Here is an 18,497-nt window from a genome sequence, read left to right as displayed (position 1 = left end):
AACTCCACAAGGCAGCTCACAGGAGCGTTATCAAACGAAATTTGACACTGAGCAACATAAGGAGATATTAGGGCAGATGACCAAAAGCTCAGTCAAAGAGGTAGATTTTAAGGAGCATTTTAAAGGAGTAAAGAGGTAGAGAGGTGGAGAGGTGTAGGGAGGGAATTCCAAAGCTTAGGACCTCGGCAGCTGAAGGCATGGACGCCAATGGTGGAGCGATTAAAATCAGGGATGCGCATGAGGCCAGAATTGGAGGAGCACAGATATCTCAAGAGGGTTGTAGGGTTGGAGGAGGCTAAGAGATAGAGAGGGGCGAGACCAGGGAGTGATTTGAAAACAAGGATGAGAGTTTTAAAATCGAGGTGCTCTAAAATAGACATGTTCAAGCAGTCCAATTAGCCAGTTTTAACAGATGCTTGAGTCTGACCTTACATAATGATTAAATACTGTAGCGGAAATAAATATGATAAGAAATAAATACAATAATTTAAGAAGTATTCTATCTGGACATCTTTATCCCATTGGAGTGCGCCAAGTGTCATAGCCTCTCCAGTGAGTTCCGAATCTCACTTGCGCTAATGTTAATGTATTACAAGCCAAATGAATGTTGAATGTTTAAATGTCTTAATCTAAATGTACACTCTCAGGAGCCGCAAGCCTACATTTCGTTGTACTGCACTTGTGCACTAACAATGACAATAAAGTTGATTATTATTATTATTATTATTATTATTAAAGGCTAGGTGCTTCCCACAGAAAGGAGAAAAAGAATGGGATAGAAGAACATGCCTGGGCTTCTTTCAGGCTGTAGGTTATCCACTCGTTATCTTGGCTTGGTTCATGGATTGGACCGGTCCGGGTGAGAAAATAGAGGGATTCAAACCTTCAGGATAATGCTTTGACTTTAATTACACACACAGGCTCCACCGTATAGCAGCTCCTCTTTCCATGCAATTGAAAAATATGGGCTCTCAGCATATGTCATTCTGGTGCAACAGGGGATGTTGTAAAATAAAAATAGCATTTACACTTTCAACTGTAGTTACGGTATTTTATTTTCCTTCCTAGAAGTATTACCTGCCTCATGAAATTATGTACATTAGTCGTTAACCATACCTATTATTCCACATGTCCCTGTGCCCGTAGGGGAGAAATCACGACGCTTCCTGTGAGAATGCTGGGCAACATGCCTCTTATAAATAATGTGCGGTTGTTGCTCTTCTCCTTTCCTTGGGTGGCCATGAATAGGTTCAATAAAATAGTCTCCACTGCGCAGACGGAACAAACCATGCTGTGGAGAAGGACAAATAGAATTAAAACTCAGTTTCATAGTTAGTGCATGGCTTTGATTTAACAACACAAAACCACCCATACAGCGACACAAACTGGCAAAACTTTAGAGGGGTGATAAAGATGGCTGCTGGTGTGGGACCGAGATAGCCGAGCTCCTGGAGAGCCAAGTAGATAAGGTACCACCTAGTGTAGTACTAAACTGTACACACCTGAAGGGCACTGGTTCTATCCTTGGTGTGTGCAGAGTTAGCTGATCAGCAGAATTAGAACACGACAATGGATCTGAGCGGGAAAAAAAGTCAGCCATTCCTGATGCAAGGTTTGCGTGAGTAGGCATCAGCTGAGGGCAGGATCAGGCTCAGCTCTGATGCCCTGTGGTTAAATAGACTGCCAACATTACCATATATGCCAGCCTTCAACCCATGTTTTATTTGTCACTGTTTCACAAGAAAAATTAGCATTTTCACTGGGATTGGAGGCTGTCAAAAATGAACCAATCAGATCTATTGGCGGGTAAGATTGTAGGCTGTTAGAACCAATGTTTTTTCCCATTGTTTGTTGTGTCGAAACTTGAACAGGAAAGGTTTGAGATGAGCTGATGGCTTCTGGGAATCACAGCGATATTTGTTTTATTTAGAGTCTGTCTCCAAAGAAGTTGTATATAACAAATAAGCTGGTAAATGCTTTTCCTCTAAGGGCCTTTCTGGGACATACTCAACTGTTGCTCTATGTGTCATTCTGGTGCAACAGGGAATGTTGTAAACTAAAAATAGCATTTTGCTGCAACAGTGAATTGGAGGTAGAAAATCGGCAGCCCATTTTACACCTTGCCTGATTTTCTTTTCCAGTGTAGGACTTATCTTTCTGCCTGCCTCCATCCATATCTCAACCCCACTGCCACTGAAACACTTATCCATATCTAGACTCGATGGCCTAGAAATTCGGTATAGCCACGTTTGGGGCGCTACAGCATGGCGTTCGCTAACTTTTGCGCCTGGCGCAACTTAGCGCCACCTTCGCTGATATTCAGTTGCATCGCCCCAAGAGGTTGCTGCTGCGCTAAAGCAGACGATGCACATAAGAACATAAGAACATAAGAAATAGGAGCAGGAGTAGGCCAATCGGCCCCTCGAGCCTGCTCCGCCATTCAATAAGATCATGGCTGATCTGATCCTAACCGCCAATCCACTATCACAGAACCATCTCCTGAATCTAACAGAATTAGACACACAAAATAGGAGCAGGATCAGGCTACACGGCCCCTGGGCCCACTCCGCTACCCACAGGGCCATGACCGATCCGAACCTAGACTCATGTCCAAATTCCTGCCCGCTCCCCGTAACCCTTAATTCCCTTTACTTCTAGGAAACTGTCTATTTCTGTTTAAAATTTATGTAATGATGTAGCTTCTACAGCTTTTTGGGGCAGCATATTCCATGGACCTACCACCCTCTGAGTGAAGTAGTTCCTCCTCATCTCAGTTTTGAAAGAGCAGCCCCTTATTCTAACACTATGCCCCCTAGTTCTAGTTTCACCCATCATCGGGAACATCTTCCCCGCATCCACCCGATCCAACCCCTTCACAATCTTATATGTTTCAATAAGATCGCCTCTCATTCTTCTGAACTCCAATGAGTAGAGTCCCAATCTACACAACCTCTCCTCATATGTCCATCCCCTCATCCCCGGGATTAACCGAGTGAACCTTCTTTGTACTGACTCGAGAACAAGTATGTCCTTTCTTAAGTATGGACACCAAAACTGTACGCAGTATTCCAGGTGCGGTCTCACCAATACCTTGTACAACTGAAGCAATACCTCCCTATTTTTATATTCTATCATTAGGCGCTAAGCCGGCAATCTGGGGCGCAAACACCGAAGGCGGGCGCAGCGCAGGTGCGGCGAGTTGCTCATTGAGGGCAGACAGTCAGGCGCCGGTCAGCACTTAAAGGGGGAGGGTGGAATTGCTTGGCTGCCACGCCCTGCGCACTGCAGCCCTAAGGCAAGGCCTGAACACTACTTCTGGAACAGCTCCACGCCCAGGAGAATGGAGAAGGCCAGGGAGAGAGCGCAGCGCTTCGGCGAGGGTGACCTGAGGCTGCTGGTTGGCGCAGTGGACCGCAGGTGGCATATCCTCTTCCTTGAGGGTGGCAGGAGGCCGCTGCCCGCCGAATATCGGAAAGCATGGAAGGATGTGGCAAACAGGGTCACGTCCAACAGCGTGGTTGGCAGGACACCAACCCAGTGCCGGAAAAAATTCAACGACCTCACTCGGGTTGTCAGGGTGAGTACCCTTTCCAGTATCCTCCTCATCCCTGCATGTGCACCTCACTTTATGGCCAAACCGGTCTGAAAGCCCTAATGGCCAGCCCTCATCCAGCAGCTATGGGACTGTCATGAAAAGCACTTGCGCATTCAGGACTTTAGACACTGTCAGGGCTATTCGACCATGGGAGGCAGTGTGGGCAAGATCAGGGCTTGACACTGTCAGGGCTAATCGACCATGGGAGGCAGTGCGGGCAAGATCAGGGCTTGACACTGTACTTAGAGGCTGTCTGTTCTCTTGCAGGCCAAGCTGGCGCATAACAGAAGACAGCAGCGACAGACCGGGGGAGGCCGTCCTGACCTGAAACAGCTGAGCGACCTCGAGCAGCGAGTGGAGCAGATCATGGCAGGCCGGCTGAGTGGCCCCGTCACCACTGGAGATGCTGACCCTGTTCTGGGCACCAATGGTAAGGTCATCACCTTTTTGACCTCTCCCTTTCCACTTGCGCCTCACACCAGCATCCTTTGCCAATATCAAACCAATGCAGTGCACAGCAGCACTCATGCCTCCCTCGCTGCTGCCCTGTCCTCACTCTAAAGCAACTCTTGTGCCTCCCTGCTTTCAGATGGTGACTCGCCAGGTGAGGAGGAGGCCCCTCAAGATGGCACTGTGTCCGAGTCAGACATAGAGGAGGAGGAAGAGGAAGCCAGCCCATCAGGGACACACTCAGCCAAGGCAGCCCATGGCCATGATAGTGACACGTCTTCCCTGGAGGGGAGCAGGCGGGAAGGGTCGGAGGATAGTGAAGCTCTGGGGACCAGCGGGCTGCAGCAATGCGGGAGGGGTGGGGAAGCTCGGCGGCCTTCTCCCCGGAGGGTGAGTGCGGCCTCCAGTCCAGCTACGGTGAGCGCAGAGGAGGTGCGGCCCCTAGCGGAAATGGGCGCCTAGGCTGAGCGCAGGCACACTGAGCTCATGGCTGCAGTGGCAAGGATGCCTGACTCCATAGAGTCACTGGCAAGGAGTGTGCAGGAATTCGGGGCAGCACAGGCCAGGAGTCTGCAGGACGTCGCGGCAGCACAGGCCAGGAGTCTGCAACAATTCAGTGCAGCACAGGCCAGGAGTCTGCAGGACGTCATGGCAGCACAGGCTAGGAGTCAGCAGGACTTCGCTGCTTCACAGGCGGCTTCTAGCCAAGTGCTCAGTCGTGCCGTGCATTCACTGGCTGCTGTCATGCAGACACAGACCAGGGCCACACGGGCACTAACTGCTGCCACACTCGCTGGATCAGCCAGGCATCGCCGGGGCACTCGCCGTGCCGCAGCAGCCCAGCAGTCTGTGCCTCAGCAGATTGCTGCACATGCTGCAGTGCTGGCCCGTGCGCGTGCCAATGTATCAGCCGACCAGGGAGTGCCTGTGATCTGTCAGGTTGGCAGCATTCCTGCAGCCAACACTGTCACTCCTCCATTGCAGCTGCCACCAGCTGTTGGACAGACTGCTGCCGCCCAAGCAGAGTTGGAGCAGTCAGCAGCCGGCCCCTCCAGGCCCAGAGCTGGTCCAGGCCGACCCCCAAGGGCATCTGCCGTCTCACCATCTGACCTTCAGCAGCCTTCCCCCAGCCTTGCTGCAGCCACTGGGGTCCCATTGAGGAGGAGCTGCAGGGCGGGTAGGGGCCAGTCACGGAAGCGAAACGGATCACCCTTGCAGGGGAAAAAGTAGAAGGTGTGGCCAAATGTTTGGTTTTATATATAAAGAACGAGACTGCTGTATTTGTCTCATATTTAAAGGCTGAGACTGGTGTATTTGTTTCATATATAAAGGCAGAGACTGCTGTATTTCTCTCATATTTAAAGGCCGAGACTGGTGTATTTGTTTCATATTTAAAGGCCGAGACTGGTGTATTTGTCTCATATTTAAAGGCCAGGACTGGTGTATTTGTTTCATATATAAAGGCCGAGACTGCTGTATTTGTTTTACTTGTAAAGGCCGAGACTGGTGTATTTGTGTTTTTGGGGGGGGTTTCTCTCCATTAGTTTGTCATGTGGGAAGAGCACAGAGGTATCACAGTAAAAAAATTTCTTAAATCGCACTGTCCATGCTTTCTTTTGGAAGTCCTGGTTGCCCTGCTCAGCTGAGGGCTTGTGGAGCGGCTACATTCATCTTCTGCCATTGGCACAAGCCATTCCCTGAGAGGGGGCCTAGAACCGACTTGCAATAAGCCGCCGACGGGCGGCCCTTGCACTTTCTGCCTCCCTCCTGTGCTGGTCCTCCTCCTCCTCCTCCTCCTCTGCTGGTCCTCCAATGTCTGCTGGCAGTGGCTGAGTCCTGCGGATAGCCAGGTTGTGCAGCATGCAGCACACGACAACGAAATGGGAGACTCGCTCAGGCGCGTACTGTAGGGCTCCCCCGGAACGATCCAGACAGCGGAACCGTTGCTTCAGCACACCGATTGTTTGCTCAATGATGTTCCTGGTTGCTTGATGGCTGTCATTGTATCCCTCTTCAGCAGGGGTGCTGGGCGCACGGAGCGGGGTCATCAGCCAGGTGCACAAAGAACAGCCTTTGTCCCCGAGAAGCCATCCTCGTGGGTGAGGCTGGGCCTGGAACATGTCTGCCACAGAAGTCTGGCGCAGGATGAAGGCATCGTGGCTGCTGCCTGGAAAGCGGGCATTGACAGCTAGGATGAGCTGCCTGTGGTCACACACCAACTGCACGTTGAGCGAATGGTAGCCCTTCCGGTTGCGGTAATCCTCGGCATTCTCTAGAGGTGCCCGCAAAGCCACATGCATGCAGTCAATGGCGCCCTACACCATGGGGAAGCCCGCTAATGCTGCAAAGCCCATTGCACGCTCTTGCTGCTTGTCAACGGTCATGGGGAAGGAGATGAACTGACGTCTCCTTCTGAAAAGGGCATTGGTCACCTGGCGGATGCAGCAATGTACCGCAAACTGGAAGATGTTGGAAATGTCCCCAGTAGCGGATTGGAAGGGGCCAGTGGCATAGAAGTTGAGAGCCACCGTCACCTTCACTGCCACCGACAGAGACGTCCTGCTCCTCAGCTGTGGCTGCAGATCTCCGCGAAGCAGGTGGCAGATCTCAGTGACCACCGCCCTTCTGAATCGCAGCCTCCGAACACACTGCTCCTCAGACATGTTCAGATATGAGAACTGCTGGCGGTATACCCTGGGTGGGTAAGGCCTCCTTTGCCGACGCCTGTTGGCCCTTCTCCATCTGGCCATGACTGGCACTCTCTCACGGCGTCTCTGAGCCCTTTGAATGCAATGGAGAAGCCCAACGTTTCCACCCATTGCAGCCCCCGTTATATGTTTCCAATCAATGATATGGCTCTGAAGTTAAAGACAAGTGCAAAGCTGTGGCCTGAAGCCACAAGTACCTGTGCGAGTGTTGAGCCAAACCAGAAAGCTCTCTACCTTTGTCTCTCTCCAAAGATCCGTCTCTCACAAAGAAGGAGTGGTGCAAAATGGCTGCCATTTATACTGCAGGAGGAGTCCCCTTTAATTAGCGCCCCCCGCGCCCCGCAGTGACTGGGAACCGTTCCCCTCTACCAGTCGCTAGGGGCGCCAGGTGCACAATAGGCCGGCGCCACTGAATTTCCAGTTCGGGGCGCACAAAGGGCGTTGCACCATGAAATAACGTCAGGATCTGCGCGCGCAGCTGAGCGCGTGCAAAGGTTTTGCGCCGCCGCTAAATCTTAACTGAAGTTCGCGAGAGGCTCAGATCGCGCCGCGCCTGGGCGCTAGCCGCTTAGCGCCCCACTTCTCCTCCTCCTAAGGCGCTAGCGGCTGGTGCAAACAACTGAATTTCTAGGCCAATTTCTCCAATGTGCTCCTTGTTAGCTCCCCATCCTCACCCTCCATAAACTCCAATTTGTATCCTGTCCTGGACTAAGTCCTGCTGGCCCAGCTCCCCATCCTCACTAACCCACAGTGGTTCGCTATCTCCCAGTGCATGAATTGGGGTGGGTCAGAACTTCTGCCCAGTACATGGACGCATTCCTGACTCCATCTCAAATCCCAGGGCCAGGGACATTATCATATTTTGAACAAGTGGCGCATCATCTTTGTTGCAACCGGGCCATTCACCCCAGCAAGAGGAGGGGTATCACTGTTGCTGTGCGAGCTAAAGATATTAAAAAACAAATTTGGAAATTCTAATTCCAAATTTGCTGCTCTGCAATCGCTTGCTCCAAATGGTCCTGGCATGTTAGTACACACGCATCATGCAGGCATACATAGAATTGCGACAACAGAGGCGGGACTCTGGTGGTCCCACCTCTTTATGGGACAGCGGCATGAAAGGGGGAAGGTGCGTGATGTGTCCACACCATTTTCGCCCAGCATACGGCATAAAACGAGCGATCTTGCCATACAATGGCTGTAAATGGGACACTCATTGTCGTATCCCAGCATATTGCTGTCACGAGCAACCACTTTTCTGTTGGGAAACTTAGGCCAGACCGACCTACGCCGTCGCCCACCAAACAAGTGGCAAGGTGCCACTCTGAAATACTGGTTCCCCTCGCTGGGCAGGTGCCCCAGTAGTGCCAAAAATGCCACAGGCATCTGCCCACATTATGCGAATGAGCTGTCCCTGGTATTTGGAACAGGGTCGAGGCTGTGGCTGATGGCTGGACATAATCCTGCCCCACTGCACTTCAGGCAGCTGAGCAGAGTTCCCGGAATGTCTGGTCTATACTTTTTAAAAGAGGGAGGAACCTGTTTGGATAAATAGCCCAGGATAAGATCATGGCCATGTACTGGAGCCTTTTCCTTTAAATATTACTAATTTAGATATATCCAGCTCATTTTAAAAGCATATCTTTTACAGACATATGAATGGATTTTCAGAGTAACATTTAGGATGAACAAATAAAGGGAAATTTTGTGTAGTGATTTGAAAAATTGTCCATTATGATCTTTTAAATCAAATATTGTGTTATCAACAGCTCGTGACTATCAGCACTTCATACTTTCCCATAGCTAGACACTGGAGAAAAACAGCAGAAACCACAAAGAGGTCATAATGTTAATACAGTGAGGTCAGTGCTTGTGGATAAAGCAATTTTGTCACATATTTTCTACTCCCTATCAAATCTCCCCTCATATCCCGAAGGTATTGACTCATGCTGGAGTGAAGCTGCTGGCTGCCTTTCAATACCTCACCAAGTGGCCATTTTTCATAACAATGAGTGTCGGGAGGCTATTTGATAATCACAGTCAAAACCTAATCCTGTTCTCAACCAACGTCCACACGGTGTACATTCCAGCAGAAGTCCTCTGATAGCGATCATGAGTGAGAACCCAAGCTGAATTTCTCCTCCCTAACCCAGGGCAGTTTTTTTTTGACTAGTTCTAGTTCCTATAGCAGCCAGTCAGTCTGCACAGAAGAAAAAAATCTTAATTTGTTGGCCAGCAGGGAAGGTCTGGGTTGCAGAATACATTATAACGAATGCACTGCCACTGTTCAGAATATGCTTGTGATATTTTAGTTTTATTCTTTTTATTTATACTGTAATACAAATAATTTGAAACAGCCATTGTAATCAGCAATATGATGGCACTATCACAGCATACCATGTCACTTCAAATTCCTTTGCATAGAAACATGGTAATAGAGCACCCTGATTGCTCAGTGTGTAAATGCATTACCTGGAGTGCGACTGAGCTGTACAGAACAGAGAGCCTCTAAATGACAGTCCCCCAGGACTTGAGACAAAATCTAGGCTGGCATTCTAGCGCAGTACAAAGGGAGTGTTGCATTGTCAAGAGATTCCATTCTTCAGATCGGATGTGAAACCAAGACCCTCTCTGGCTGTTCAGGTGGATGTTAAAGATCCCATGGCATTGTTCAAAGCGCATGAAATCCTCCTGGTGCCTTGGCCAACATTCCTCCTTCAACCAATACCACCAAAAGGAAACTCGTTTTTGGTCTTGTTATGGCTGGAGGAGGTTATAGAAATAGGGAGGGGCAAGGCCATGGAGCGATTTGAAAACAAGGATGACAATTTTAAAATCGAGGCGTTGTTGGGCAGAGCGCCAATGTAGGTCAGTGAGCACAGGGATAGTGGGTGAACCTGGGAATCCACCAGCTGATCTGTAAGCCTAGTGAAATGAAAGCAGGATTACTGACCAGTTGGCTAGTGTATATGGGGCCCAGCTGGAGGCCCAGGCTTGGATTGTGCCTTGGTTTCTTGAAGATTTAATAAATATTTGAAGTGTTTTCGGTCCCCTTATAAAGAAAGCTAATGGGGCACAGGTGGTATCTTTCTGGAAGGAGCCTCAACACCCCACCTCAAAGCAGGCAGCCTCCACTGGAATTGGAGTCAAAACTGAAGTCAATGGGAATTAGGGGGAAAACGCTCCACTGGCTGGAGTCATACCTAGCAAAAAGGAAAATGGTTGTGGAGGTTGAAGGTCAATCATTACAGCCCCAGGACATCGCTGCAGGAGTTCCTCAGGGCATTGTCCTAGGCCCAACCATCTTCAGCTGCTTCATCAATGACCTTCCCTCCAACATAAGGTCAGAAATGGGGATGTTCGCTGATGACTGCACAGTGTTCAGCGCCATTCGCAACTCCACAGATAATGAAGCAGTCCATGCCCACATGCAACAAGACCTGGACGACGTTCAGGCTTGGGCTGATAAGTGGCAGGTAACATTCGCGCCACAGAAGTGCCAGGCAATGACTACCTCCAACAAGCGCGAGTCTAACCACCTCCCCTTGACATTCAATGGCATTACCATCACCGAATCCCCTACTATCAACATCCTGAGGGTCACCATTAACCAGAAACTTAACTGGACCAGCCACATAAATACTGTGGTAACAAGAGCAGGTCAGAGGCTAGGTATTCTGCGGTGAGTGTCTCAGCTCCTGACTCCCCAAAGCCTTTCCACCATCTACAAGGCACAAGTAAGGAGTGTGATGGAATACTCTCCACTTGCCTGGATGAGTGCAGCTCCAACAACACTCAAGAAGCTCGACACCATCCAGGACAAAGCAGCCCGCTTGATTGGCACCCCATCCACCACCTTAAACAATCACTCCCTCCACCACCAGTGTACCGTGGCTGCAGTGTGTACCATCTACAAGATGCACTGCAGCAACTCCCCAAGGCTTCTTCGGCAGCACCTCCCAAACCCGCGACCTATTCCACCTAGAAGGACAAGGGCAGCAGGCGCATGGGAACACCACGTTCCCCTCCAAGTCACGCACCATCCTGACTTAGAAGTATATCGCCGATCCTTCATCGTCGCTGGGTCAAAATCCTGGAACTCCCTATCCAACAGCACTGTGGGAGTACCTTCACCACACAGACTGCAGCGGTTCAAGAAGGTCAATTAGGGATGGGCATTGCCAGCAACGCCCTGATCCCATAAACAAATAATATTTAAAAAATTTAAAAATTACCAACCTCCTTCAACTGGGACACACGCAAAATGCGCCCCTAGTGGTGTGGGCGCACACCAGTGATATTTTAATGAGGCAACCTACCCAAGATGGCGGCCGTGACGGTCTGGTCATGAGATCGCTCTCCCTGCTTCGGGCGGCCAGCTCTCGCCGCTCACTCCTGCAACCGGAGCGAGGTGCTCGGCGAGTCGGGCAGAGGCAGCGCAGCGCGGTGAGCAGCAGCAGCAGCCAAGCCGACCCGCTGGAGCACATCGGCCGGCAGCTCCTCGGCGGGAAGGAATTCCGACTGGGAGGAGGGGAGCCGAGCATGGCGGCCAGAGGCCAACCCGCGAAGAGCGAGAAGTAGGCCCCAGGCCGTGGAGCGTGGAGCCAGCGACGGTGAAGAGGAGGCTGAATTGGAGCATTCACATCCCGACGATGTGTTCGGCGAGTCGGGCGGAGGAGCGCAGCACAACGAGCAGCAGCAGCAGACTCACGACACGCTGCAGCATGTCGGCCGGCAGCTCCATTTCGGGTAACTCGCAGTCCGGATGGGAGGAGGGGAGCCGGGCATGGTGGCCAGAGCGGGAGAAGCAGGCCACCGCACGTGGAGCCGGCAACAGTGAGGAGGAGGCCGCGGTGAAGAGGAGGACGGAGCGGCTGAGGGACATCGTGCTCCCACTGCCACGGGAAAGCCATTGTATTGACTCTGAACGTGGCGCTGTACGTATACCTGACACGTCCCTACGAGGAACAAGCATTCCATTGTACTTGTTACATATATGGCAAATAAATCTAATCTGAATCTGATCTGAATCTGACTTTGCATACTCCAGCAGGGTCAGCGCTTCTGACAGGATGTTGCCCCCATGGATTTTAGGTGCCAATGTCTACTGATTTTAAGAATGCACCCATTATCCCTGGTGTTGCTGGTATGAAAATAGAAGTTCTATAACCTATCCCCAAATCCTGATGGATCAAAATGCATCCATTTTCCATAATAGTGCAGTGTAGATTTGTACCAAAGCCTCCTAGCGCTCGGGGTATCTGCAGGCCAACCAATGTCATACGTTTTATGGATTCAGCATCTTAAACAAATCAAACAAACAATAGAGACTGCCAAAACTACAGAATGATGAGTATAAACTTTTCTGAACTTACATCCATAAAGCAAATAAATGGTGGTCAACTACAAAGGATTCATAACATTGCATAAAAATAGGCACAAGATTCAGGATTCAAGACTGTGGCAGCTGTTTTAAAACAAAATAGATAGAGATTCTAGAGGGTTACAATATTTTTATTTGGAAAGGAAAAAAAAAGTATTGTACCTTAGTATTAATATTGAAATTAACGGCCCTGCTATTCCTCTAATTTGCCTCCATTTTGTACCTGTTTTTTTGGGTGCACTTGTAAAAAAAAAGAAAAAAGGCTGCAGAGGTGTTGCACCCAATTCCCCTGGTTTTGTGTTGCCTCATGATTTTCTTTGCCTCAAAATTGCATTGGTCCTGAACCAGACATTTACATGAGATTAAATTAGCTTTTTGATGACATCAATAAAAATGACTTGCTTTTATATAGCACGCTAATGTGGAAGAACATTCCAAAATGCTTCACAGAGGCCTAAGGCAAAAAAAATAGATGCTGAGCCAAAGAAGGCGATATTAGGAGAGGTGACCAAAAGCTTGGTCAAAGAAGTGAGTCATATAGGAGGAAAAACTGGAGGGCTATGGGGAAGGAATACCAGCATGTGGAGCCTAGGCATGGCCAGGGAGGATGCACAAGAGACCAGTCGGAGGAATAGAGTTTGGGGGGGCAGGGGATTTGTAGCGTTCGATGAGGTTACAGAGACAAGATGGGACGTGGCTATAGATAAATTTGAACACGAGGAGAAGAAACACAGCCTGGCTTCTCCCAATGATTTAAAGAACCAGAGTGGCAAAACAATCATTTTTGACATGAGCTGAAACTTTACGATATGTTTAATTTAAATTTGTTTTTCTTCTTTTATAGCTCGTGTTTAGGGATAATTTAATTTTGCAACAGGATATTGCAAGTCAGATCAGGGATATATTAAGTTAAGATTCGCTCTCTATCTCTCATATAAATACATATTATAAGGTATCAGAGTTTAAGTATATTACAAGCAAGTTTAGATTAAGTTGTTTGAAGCTGGTTAAAGGGTAATATAAATTGCTTAGATTGATGGAAAAGTACCCCAGGGGAATAATTTGCATCCTCCGAACCAACAGCCAGCTGATTTCTGCAAAGTAGAAAGGTTTGATGAGTCCTGAACACAAGCACTCATCAAACTACACAGAGGCCCCGATTTTCGGCTTGTGTGGGAAATGGTCGGGTTTCCCCGAATGTGGGGTTTCTGACACACGTAAAAAAGTGTCAGCCAGCTCCACGCAATTTTCCCTCAAGTGGCCAATTAATTCCTAGCATGTGGGAAGCCTTGCTAATTGTCCAATTCGAGTCAGAAATCCCCACAGTATGATGTCATCATTCGTGGTGCTTTCAAGGTCCATAGCAAGCACTGCATCATCTGAAGGCTTCCAAACGAACCATACAGGATGGCAGAGGAGCCTGCAGCAGCTGTGGCCAGTGCCAGACCCCGAGCTGCCTTCAAATTCGATGAGGCTTCACTGCAGGCATTATTGGATGGGGTTAGGGCCCACAGGGTGGTCCTCTTCCCTAGGTCAGGGAGGAAGAGGCCTCCCACTGAGACCAATGCTGCATGGATGCAGGTGTCAGCAGATGCCAGCTCGCTGGGAGTCACCAGAAGAACCTTGGCACTACATCTCTAACTCCTTACTTTACTCCCCCACAGCACCATCCGGAGCCCCCGTCCTCACTGTGGAGGAGGAAGAGGCTGTGCAGCCAGACTCCTCAGAGGAAGCTCCAGCCTCTGAGGGCACAGCGTCAGCAGAAGTAAGCGCACCCAGCACCAGCGCAGGCACTCAAACCTCGGGGGGACCTTCGGGACATAGAGTAGTGTTGTCACCTGGTGTTTCACAGCTCACAAGTGAGCCTCAGCAGATTCTGGAGACAGGGACAACAGTGGAGAGTCCTCGTCGGAGGGCGCAGGACTCTGCCAGTTCAGCTCAGCTGTGCTGCATGTCGACCCTCTGCCTCTGGGTCCATCCGCAAGAGAAGAGGTGATGGATCTCCATGCACAGATGCAGGAGTCTCTGGCAGGTTTTGTCTCCAGGGTCGCTGCGAGTGTGGAGCGAATGGAGGAGTCCATAGCGACCATGAGCAGAGCCTTTGTGGAGTCATTGGCGCATGAACGGTGAAGAGGAGGACGGAGCGGCTGAGGGACATCGTGCTCCCACTGCCACGGGAAAGCCATTGTATTGACTCTGAACGTGGCGCTGTACGTATACCTGACACGTCCCTACGAGGAACAAGCATTCCATTGTACTTGTTACATATATGGCAAATAAATCTAATCTGAATCTGATCTGAATCTGACTTTGCATACTCCAGCAGGGTCAGCGCTTCTGACAGGATGTTGCCCCCATGGATTTTAGGTGCCAATGTCTACTGATTTTAAGAATGCACCCATTATCCCTGGTGTTGCTGGTATGAAAATAGAAGTTCTATAACCTATCCCCAAATCCTGATGGATCAAAATGCATCCATTTTCCATAATAGTGCAGTGTAGATTTGTACCAAAGCCTCCTAGCGCTCGGGGTATCTGCAGGCCAACCAATGTCATACGTTTTATGGATTCAGCATCTTAAACAAATCAAACAAACAATAGAGACTGCCAAAACTACAGAATGATGAGTATAAACTTTTCTGAACTTACATCCATAAAGCAAATAAATGGTGGTCAACTACAAAGGATTCATAACATTGCATAAAAATAGGCACAAGATTCAGGATTCAAGACTGTGGCAGCTGTTTTAAAACAAAATAGATAGAGATTCTAGAGGGTTACAATATTTTTATTTGGAAAGGAAAAAAAAAGTATTGTACCTTAGTATTAATATTGAAATTAACGGCCCTGCTATTCCTCTAATTTGCCTCCATTTTGTACCTGTTTTTTTGGGTGCACTTGTAAAAAAAAAGAAAAAAGGCTGCAGAGGTGTTGCACCCAATTCCCCTGGTTTTGTGTTGCCTCATGATTTTCTTTGCCTCAAAATTGCATTGGTCCTGAACCAGACATTTACATGAGATTAAATTAGCTTTTTGATGACATCAATAAAAATGACTTGCTTTTATATAGCACGCTAATGTGGAAGAACATTCCAAAATGCTTCACAGAGGCCTAAGGCAAAAAAAATAGATGCTGAGCCAAAGAAGGCGATATTAGGAGAGGTGACCAAAAGCTTGGTCAAAGAAGTGAGTCATATAGGAGGAAAAACTGGAGGGCTATGGGGAAGGAATACCAGCATGTGGAGCCTAGGCATGGCCAGGGAGGATGCACAAGAGACCAGTCGGAGGAATAGAGTTTGGGGGGGCAGGGGATTTGTAGCGTTCGATGAGGTTACAGAGACAAGATGGGACGTGGCTATAGATAAATTTGAACACGAGGAGAAGAAACACAGCCTGGCTTCTCCCAATGATTTAAAGAACCAGAGTGGCAAAACAATCATTTTTGACATGAGCTGAAACTTTACGATATGTTTAATTTAAATTTGTTTTTCTTCTTTTATAGCTCGTGTTTAGGGATAATTTAATTTTGCAACAGGATATTGCAAGTCAGATCAGGGATATATTAAGTTAAGATTCGCTCTCTATCTCTCATATAAATACATATTATAAGGTATCAGAGTTTAAGTATATTACAAGCAAGTTTAGATTAAGTTGTTTGAAGCTGGTTAAAGGGTAATATAAATTGCTTAGATTGATGGAAAAGTACCCCAGGGGAATAATTTGCATCCTCCGAACCAACAGCCAGCTGATTTCTGCAAAGTAGAAAGGTTTGATGAGTCCTGAACACAAGCACTCATCAAACTACACAGAGGCCCCGATTTTCGGCTTGTGTGGGAAATGGTCGGGTTTCCCCGAATGTGGGGTTTCTGACACACGTAAAAAAGTGTCAGCCAGCTCCACGCAATTTTCCCTCAAGTGGCCAATTAATTCCTAGCATGTGGGAAGCCTTGCTAATTGTCCAATTCGAGTCAGAAATCCCCACAGTATGATGTCATCATTCGTGGTGCTTTCAAGGTCCATAGCAAGCACTGCATCATCTGAAGGCTTCCAAACGAACCATACAGGATGGCAGAGGAGCCTGCAGCAGCTGTGGCCAGTGCCAGACCCCGAGCTGCCTTCAAATTCGATGAGGCTTCACTGCAGGCATTATTGGATGGGGTTAGGGCCCACAGGGTGGTCCTCTTCCCTAGGTCAGGGAGGAAGAGGCCTCCCACTGAGACCAATGCTGCATGGATGCAGGTGTCAGCAGATGCCAGCTCGCTGGGAGTCACCAGAAGAACCTTGGCACTACATCTCTAACTCCTTACTTTACTCCCCCACAGCACCATCCGGAGCCCCCGTCCTCACTGTGGAGGAGGAAGAGGCTGTGCAGCCAGACTCCTCAGAGGAAGCTCCAGCCTCTGAGGGCACAGCGTCAGCAGAAGTAAGCGCACCCAGCACCAGCGCAGGCACTCAAACCTCGGGGGGACCTTCGGGACATAGAGTAGTGTTGTCACCTGGTGTTTCACAGCTCACAAGTGAGCCTCAGCAGATTCTGGAGACAGGGACAACAGTGGAGAGTCCTCGTCGGAGGGCGCAGGACTCTGCCAGTTCAGCTCAGCTGTGCTGCATGTCGACCCTCTGCCTCTGGGTCCATCCGCAAGAGAAGAGGTGATGGATCTCCATGCACAGATGCAGGAGTCTCTGGCAGGTTTTGTCTCCAGGGTCGCTGCGAGTGTGGAGCGAATGGAGGAGTCCATAGCGACCATGAGCAGAGCCTTTGTGGAGTCATTGGCGCATGAACGCATCACCATGGAAAGGTTGGCAACCTCCATAGAGGAGATAACTCGCCAGGGTACGGAAAACATGGTGAGTGCTCATAAGAGAATGACATCTCTTGAGGAACGTTGGCCATCTGTTGAACAGAGAAACCAGATCTTCATGGAAGTCCTTCTGAGCAAGACTGCCAGTGCAGAAATGGGTCCCCATGGCCCCCTAAAGTGCAGCAAGGTGCTCTCAAGCCACTTCCAAGCGCTGGCCCCTTCTGGCCTGTGCAGCTGCAGGTGAGTGAGCAGCAGCCTGGTGCTCCTGTTGCTGATCCTGCTGTTCCTGGTTCTGCTGTTGCTGCCTCTGCTGCTGGAGATCCTCTAATGGCAAGAAGGGAAGGAAAAAAAGGCGTCCCATGCTTTTCGTAGATGCCTCCGCTGAGGAAGCGCTGAGTGAGGGTGGCGAGAGGGGCTTCCCAGGAGATCGCATTGGAGAAGTGTGTGAGGCTGCAACCTTCCACAGCTGTGCCTAAGCCTTGAAGAAGTAGCCCCAAACCTGCAACAACAAGGTCCTTCAACATACAAGTGCTGTCTCTTTAAATCGCAGCTTCTCCGATTGACCTGCAGCTGACAGCAAGCCGGCAAGCTTCACGCCAGGTCTCATCAGCGGGGTTCCCCGCAGGCGTGTTTGTGTGGGGAAAGCCCCAAAGTCGCAACGGCCCCGGAAAATCTACTTCAACAAGGTAATTATTGGTCATTAGTGTGCCGACGACCAGTCCCGCCAGCGGCGGCCGGGACTGAAGCGGGTCGTGGAGAAACGGCAGTCCGAAAGTCGGATGGGGCGGGGAATCAGGCAGGGTGGGGGGGGGTCCTGACCCGCTTTTTCGGCGATTTTCGGCCCCCGGCCGCATGAAAAGCCACCCGACGGCTGCCAGAAAATTGACCCCAGAATGTCAGTGTTTGACAGCTTCACAGAGCTGTCAAATGATGACATTTCTTCTTTCAAAAGTTCTTGACAGATGACACGTCATACGTTGATCTGCTCTGTCACTGAATTCCCCCTAATTGGCCTGCTGAGCCCACCGGGCGGGCTTAACAAGGTCAATCAGGGGAAAATCCCGCTGGTTGGGCTGAAGCTGATTGAGGCGGGAGTGAAACCCAGCAAACCACAGTCCCGCCTCCAAAAGCTTCCCATTCAGAAAATCTAGCCCATGGAGTGAGTTACAGACAGGGAGGTAGCAGAGATGTAACACAGAATGAAAAACAACAAATAGGCTTCTGGTACTGATAGCACAGGGTATGTCACACAGGAAAAGCAAAGAGGAAATGAGGAAAAATATAAATAATATTGTGAAACAACAGTAAGAACTGTGGAGATAGAAAGGAAGGTTGTACTAATAAGAGATTCAATGGTGCAATTTATGGATAGTTTCTTTTCAGGTATAAATGAAGTAAATAAAGCAGTGATTAGTTTTCTGGAGGCCATGGTTGCAGTTGGTGCTTTGTATAGGGACTTTCAAAAGGCGTTTGATAAAGTGCTGCATAATAGACTTGTTAGCAAAATTGAAGCTCATGGGATTAAAGGGACAGTGGCAATGTAGATACAAAATTAGCTGTG

The 18,497-nt window shown here is 49.2% G+C and overlaps 1 protein-coding gene across 1 annotated transcript in view; it reads right to left on the bottom strand.

The window, feature by feature from the left end:
- LOC147123535 (A disintegrin and metalloproteinase with thrombospondin motifs 12-like) overlaps positions 1-18,497 on the bottom strand; it is a 967,639-nt gene that overhangs the window by 774,728 nt on the left and 174,414 nt on the right. Inside the window, exon 3 of the mRNA XM_085974208.1 lies at positions 1,117-1,291. Coding sequence (XP_085830334.1) covers positions 1,117-1,291 — 175 coding nt within the window. The remainder of the gene's footprint in view (positions 1-1,116; positions 1,292-18,497) is intronic.

The sequence above is a fragment of the Somniosus microcephalus genome, chromosome 2, assembly GCF_052327205.1.
Source record: "Somniosus microcephalus isolate GS21.2 chromosome 2, FLI_Smic_1.0, whole genome shotgun sequence".
In the NCBI taxonomy this organism is placed as follows: Eukaryota; Metazoa; Chordata; class Chondrichthyes; order Squaliformes; family Somniosidae; genus Somniosus; species Somniosus microcephalus.
The sequence above is the reverse complement of the archived record's forward strand: the minus strand, read 5'-3'. Positions and strand labels throughout refer to the sequence as shown.